This window comes from Primulina tabacum, chromosome 8 (assembly GCF_025594145.1).
Source record: "Primulina tabacum isolate GXHZ01 chromosome 8, ASM2559414v2, whole genome shotgun sequence".
Classification (NCBI taxonomy): domain Eukaryota; kingdom Viridiplantae; phylum Streptophyta; class Magnoliopsida; order Lamiales; family Gesneriaceae; genus Primulina; species Primulina tabacum.
The window spans coordinates 10,875,245-10,882,557 of record NC_134557.1 but is presented as its reverse complement, the minus strand read 5'-3'; the positions used below and the strand labels follow the sequence as shown (position 1 = coordinate 10,882,557).

Genomic DNA, 7,313 nt, shown 5'->3' with positions numbered 1-7,313 from the left:
CATATCAGTTTTCGAGAATTTCTCACTCGAATAAAAAAATAAAAGACAAAGACGCTCATTATGCATTATTAAATGCTTTAACTGATAATTTATGGGATGAATATGATCGTTCAAATATTAGAAGTTGTATTTGTAATATGTTATTTAATTTAATGTCATGTATTGATTTTATTTCAACAATTTAAATTATTTCAATTTCAAGTCATATAATATAGATTTCAATAATATATTTAAAATGATTAAATTAATCATTTATGTAATATTATCGCAATTATTAAAAATATAATATTAAATATATCCAATATAAAATGTAATTATAATTATATCATTAAATTTTAAAAATATACATTTAATAACTAATAAAAAAATTAAATAAAAAAATAAAAAAAATATTTCAAGAATATTCTTTTTTAGAGTAAGATTTGAAATAGATGAGTTGGAAATGAATATTGTATTTGGTGCAGAAATTGCATTATTTTAAAGTAAAGTTGCTTTAAAATAGAGTTTTGGGTTGGAGATGGCCCGAGTCTCATTTAAAAAGGTACCTGAAATGACACTCTTTCTGAACTAGAAGAAGCACGTGAAATGGTGTGATCATCGTCTGCAAGCTAAAGTGTAATATAGTGGTTGTTGGATCTCGGTTTTCTCGTGCCCCAAACGCAGCGGAAGTTTAAAATTTTTATTTTATTTTGACAATCAAAATATGTTTTTGATTGGGCACTCGTATGGTTTTATCATGAACATTCATAGGGCGTTAGATTTGTATACCTTTGGTGAATTTAATCACTTGGCTCCAACTAATCCGGTATAGGCGGATATAACTCTTGATGAATCCCTACGAACTTTCTTCAAGAACTTCTTTCTTCTAATCAAGTTCACGACTAGATGATTTGTTCCTCTTCCAAATTGCACCAGAAAATTTGGAAGAAGTTTTGACGTTGGAGATCGAAATTTGAGAGACTTTGGGGGATAGGATTTTCGAAAAAACACAAGAGAGTGGAGGCTAGGGTTTTTTTCAAAAATTGTGAATGAATTGTGTTTAACCTTAAGCCTAATACACATATATATAAGCTTATGGTCCATTAATAAATTAAATACTTAATGAGCTTAATCAATTAATTATTATATTCCAACTAGTTTAATTAATTTATTAATCTTTTAAAGTCCAATTAAGAACTTTAATAATATGTATGTTAGGTCTTGTACTCCTACAAGCCCATTATACATATACTCATTACATTTAATTTAAATCTCTTATAAATTCAACATTTGAATTTAATATTTAAATTATGAATTCTACTCCTTGAATTTATCACATCCAAAATTTAATATTTAATAAACTCAACTTTTGAGCTTAATAAATTAAATCCTCAAATTTTATAAATTCAACTCCTTTGAATTTATTCTCTCCAAATTTCATAAATTCAACTTCTTGAATTTACTATCTTATAAATTCAACTCCTTGAATTTATTTTCTAAAAATTTAAATATCATAAATTTAACTCATTGAATTTACTATATCATTATATAAATTCAACTCTATTTGCCCCATTCTATGTATCAACGATTGATCATAAGAATGTCAGAAATCATATTTCTGATTAAACCCATCGAACCATGGTAAGAGCGTCTAGTAGCATCGCCCCATGATTCCCTAGGTATCACTGATAGTGCCTGCAAGAACCAGTCGATTATGATTAGTGCACAGTACGGTCCATTCATCTCATATATCCCGATCGAATCTGCAATCATTGGTTCATCGAGGGTTGCATAATAATTCTACAACTATGTGATAAATATAAATAGTGGCATCGCATCTACCATTGGAGAACTCCTTCTCCAATGTACATCTTATACTCTGGCCAGAGATTCCACGCACTATTATTTCATCAGATCACATAGGATATCCACACTCGTAGGTGAGCGGTGAATCCCCGACTACAATGCACTGGCTCCTATATGTGTCGCAACTGTACCCAACCTCGCCACCTGATGACTCTCCTGGAGCCGGTAAACGAGTCAAAGCTCAACCCTAGCATATAGAGCTTCAGTGTTGTTCCGGGTCGTAAGGACATAACCACGGACTTATCCTCTCGATGAATGATAACCACTTGGAAAGTCCGAGGGAGGGTTGTTCGGTATAATCATCATATGACTACCCATCTGCATGTTTGGACATCTATATGTCCTTACCAAGAAACGCAGTACACAACATCACAGATGCTAGTCTCGAGCTCAAGCGACCTTTATCCATGTTTTATGCGGCTGAATCGACTAGGAACGAATTTAGATCATACAGTGTTTACAAATGAGTTTCAACATCGAATTACGGTTCATTTGTATTGAAGTATAATCAAGGTCTTTATCTATGTTTGATAACATGGGTATACAGATAAAGAAATAACAAACCATGAAATAATGAATTATATTAAAATAAAGATTGTTTATTACAACTGAGTCAATAAAATCCCTAGCCAACAGTTGACTTACAGGACACTGCTCTAACACTGGTTTCTATGTCAAATGAAATGCAAAGGCAGTATGAGGAAATAATGAAAATTGTTGACATTAATAAACACATACAAGCTAAAACTCGTATACTGAGGCACACACTACAAAAAAAAGCTCATAACTACAATTGCAATAAATATTATGCCAATGAAACACCACAAGTAATTACACTACAAGGAACAGACACATTTCGCGACACCCCAAAGCATCTCGAAGATCATTAAGTTTAGATTTTTTTTTTTTCCAAAAGATATAAAAGTTATAATCATCATGCAAAGTATTTTCCTCTCTCTCGAGGTATCGTTGAGTTGAGTGACGGAGAATTTTTATCGGATAATCATATGACCGTCTAACGCTTTGTTTGTGACACAATGTACATTTTCTCTTTTGGGTTCATAAGAACGACAACTGAACACTCAAACTCTACTTTTCAACGTTTGCCTGAATCTTCTTAATTCAGGTAACATTTTTATTTGGCTTACATCACTATTAAATCTTAAAATCACAATATTTCAAAACTTCCCTCTTACAGAGATTGGAGCTCAAAAGATTAGTTTTGAGTATAATCCACTCGGTTTGAAGAATGGGATTCAATCTGATTCCCCTTTCGAATATTTCAATAAACCATTTTTTTTGTTGTCGTACAGTCAATCCAAACATGTGTTAATCCAAGTTTGTTTGGTTTTATATGTTTCAATTTCAATCGTTTTCCTTGTCTTTATCGTTTCTTTTATTTCAGTAATTTGGGTTGCCTTAGTGTATTTATGTATCCGTTGATGCTTACTTTTTTTGTCGGCCAATCGACTCCTACCATTAAGTTTTTTTTTTTGATAAAATCTCTGAGAGTTGTATATATATGATCTTCGACGATCCTCTTTTGTTGAGCTAGCTTTTGTGGTTGAGTTATGTCCAAGTTCCAATTTTAACATGGTATCAAAGCTCAAGTTTTACCGTAATATGTTGGATTGTTCATAATTGGGCCATCTGTCCTGCACATAGTTAAATCATTTGTAAACTTCACATCCCAGATGTTCATTTCTGGGCGTGAGATGCTGTGTTAGTTGTCCTACATCGGTTGGATAAAATCCCTGGAAGTTGTATATATGGTCTTGGACAATCCTTCCTTCTTGAGCTAGCTTTTAGGATTGAGTTAGTTCTAAGTTTCAATTTTAACGTTTTTTTAGACATCATCAAATCTAGGAATTTCTATCATTAAAAAAAGAATTATTGACTTATAAATTTTCTTTAAAAGAACTTCAAAAAAGGGAAAAAAGAAACCAAAGAGAGTTAGTTCTGCAATAAAATTTCAGTTTTCTCAAGTATGCGAATTATGAGGTTCACAATAATTTTTTTTTAAAAAAAAAAACCAGCTAACTTTAGAAATATATATAGTACTTCTCCTAATGTTGTATTAATCTTATATTTATTTCCCAAAAGTTTAAATATCATATGCATGTCCCCATAGGTTTTTACTTATGGTCCAACGAGAAATAAGACGCTACAAGCTATCTTTAGCGGATTACTTCAAAGATACATCTAAAAGTGGACATTTATTATTACACGTGGAGTCCGTCAGAAAATCAATTAATCAAATATCTATACTATTTTATTAAGTTTGAGTCACTTAGTAACTAACTTTGGTGTCATGATCTGTTTTAATAACTATTTATATTAATAAAATGTTAAAATTTTAATGTAAGTTATATGTACACATACCCTGTCCAATTACACATACAGATATGTAAATGTCAAATTAAAGCAAAGTGGATAATTTTGTAATTATTACAAATCTCGGGAAGATATATATAATTAACCGTATACGTTCATGTACAGAGAGTAGTGTACTTAACGCGTCAGTTTCGATCACTTTTAAACAAAAAAGAACCGAAAGAAAGCAACAAAAAAAGCAAAATTCTACAAAAGAAAGCAAACTTCTAAATTTTCCATCTAAAGAAATGATGATGGTAAATGGAAAGCAGTAGTTTCTTCCTAGATAGGAAAAATATATTTAATATATAGTTGCTACCCTCTTTGCAAGACACTTAATATTGGTCCAAATTGTGTGACATCAAACACAAAATCGTAAAAATCTCGAGCGTGCATCTTGTGTTTATTGCGAGAACGAAATCATATGTTAAATTTAATATTCTAAATAGTATTACGTTTTGCTCAAACAAGCTTCGTTTGCAGAAATTATTAAAAATTAAACACATTAAATATCATGATAACAAAATACAATTAATCAGTGTTTTTATTCATCTATTTTTTAAATTAAAAAATCATCAATAGATTGTTTTAATAATTTATCGTGTTTGAGACATCGATTTTTTTTTTTTTTTTTTAAATAGATGAATCAAATGTTTTATCATCGATTAATTGTATTTTGTTCTTCCATGGTGTTTAATGCGTTTAATTTTCAATAATTTGTGCAAACGAGATTTGTCTGAACAAAGTGTAACACGACTTAAAACACAAGTGTTGCTTTCTTGATATATATTTAATTTTGTTGCCACCCTCTTTGCAACACTAAATGTAAATGGTCCAAAACCATTCTTCTATCTCATACCTATATATAGTTTCAGGTATTTGAACTCTTCATATCACATCTTTCAACCAAACTCACAATGGCTACTTTATTCCACAACACACACTTTACCTTCACCTTCATTTTCTTCCTCTTCACATTCTCAACCATTTCATCCAATCCCGAATTCTCCGAAGAACGGCTCGGACCTATAACCATGACACGGACGGAGAAAACGACTCACCTACACTTCTACTTCCACGATGTGCAAAGTGGCAAGAATCCCACAGCAATCAAAGTCATAGGAGATGGCTTAGGATTCGGCACTACGTTCATCATGGACGATGCGTTGAGACAAGGGCCGGAGCGCGACTCTAAGATCATCGGAAGAGCACAGGGGATGTATTCAATTGCAGCACAAAACGATATAGCACTTTTGATGATGATGACATTTGTGTTTGTGGAAGGGAGATATAATGGGAGTACCATTAGTGTTATGGGGAGGAATCATGTGATTGATGATGTGAGGGAAATGTCTATTGTTGGGGGAAGTGGGGTTTTTAGGTTGGGTAAGGGTTATGCATTGGCCCATACTGTTTGGTTTGATACCACTGGTGATGCTATCGTTGAGTACAATGTTTTTGTTCAACATCTTTAAGACATGGTTTCTTGAATCATGTTGAGTTCAAACTGAGTCGAGTCGACTCGAACTATTCGACATCTATGTTTTCTCTTGGTTTTTCTTTCTTTCTTTTTTTTTTTTTTTGCTTGATGAGTTTGGATGTAAAAATGTCATGATTTTATGGTTTGCTATGATAGCTACTCTTTATGCTGCAATATTTGGTTATATCTCTCGATTTTTTCCTTTGATTTTCCAATTATAGCAAAACATGTTACCTTGCTCAATCCATATAATTTCATAGAATTTTGGACTTCAATTCTTACGATTCTGTAAGTAGTGTAGTGATCATTTTGGTTGGTTTTCTTTGGCCGATCCAGCCACCATCTCTTTTTTCTAGTTATGATTATGTTTACTGGTAGGTATTTAAATAAAAAAATACAAAGTTAAACCCACTCAAGTTATGTTGGTGGAAACTTTGCAAAAACTTTTGCAGGAGTATATGTGTTCTTCTTACCAATAATTATTCTTTCTCCAAGTGGAATATTATCTGTACTGTGACGTTTAGCCAGAAAAAAAAAATCATATGATGATTATAATAATTAATTTGTAAGTTGCTTACTCATTTTTTGACTTTCATTCTACCTACTAATATATTGTGTTAGATTGAAAATATATTTGTTTTGGTGATAACAAATAACATTGCACGATTTCGGAGTTTAGTTGTTATTTCCTTGTTTTAACGGGTTTCAAGTTAGCCAAATGTGATTATTCTTATGCATGAAATCCAAACACGAACTGGACGTAGTCGCATCCTCAATTCAACGAATAAAGGGATTCTTGTAGAAGCTCTATATCAATCTTTGAAACAAGTAACATGTAATTCACACCTAAACTATGTTGTTTTGTAACAAATAACATAGTAAAAACAATCGCTATCAAGAGAACCTTCAAAAAACTCGTCTTTGACAATTTTCGTGAAGAACAATTGACAAACGCCATAAAGTATTAAATTTCGATAAATTTGATTTGAGGAACACACAGAAGTGTCGAACAAAACCAAAATTTTAAATATATTCTGAAAAATGAATAAATTGTTGTATTTTCGTTCAATAACATCAATATATGTGTAAAAATAACAAAAAAAAACTCCGAATCGTGGTGGAGAATCCAAATTTCGAAAATATAACTATTTATTTAAGGCATATATAAGATTATATTTTCGAAATCCTGGTATTATGTTAAAAAGAAATTCAAAAATATTAAATAATACCGGGTATTCAAAATTTCCAAGTCAATAAATACATGAAAATCAAAATCCAATGCAAGACATGTATTAATCTCGAAAATCAAGGTTGAGATATCCATCAAATTTGGTTGAGAATATTACATGCAAGACAGTTTTTCTCAACAAAAAGCTAGTAAATTTCAATGCAGCCTAGGTACGTTATGAATTTGTACAAGAAACAGTCTACATTCAACCATCCAGTCCAACATAAAATTTCAAAAATTTAGGGATACTTGATGACACGTTTTCCCAAGTATAATATGATATTATGTATGGTAGAATCATATCGAATTATGAAAGAATTATCTCAAAATTTTGTAAAAAATATCAACCGAATTATGGTAAGATTTCCACCTCTATCACCTAAAAAG

The 7,313-nt window shown here is 31.4% G+C and overlaps 1 protein-coding gene across 1 annotated transcript; it reads left to right on the top strand.

Moving 5' to 3' along the window:
* Positions 1-5,252: 5,252 nt before the first annotated feature.
* On the top strand, positions 5,253-5,693 carry LOC142554564 (dirigent protein 21-like). The gene has a single exon (XM_075665226.1). It carries the CDS (start codon positions 5,253-5,255, stop codon positions 5,691-5,693), a length of 441 nt encoding a protein of 146 aa, XP_075521341.1.
* Positions 5,694-7,313: the final 1,620 nt, after the last annotated feature.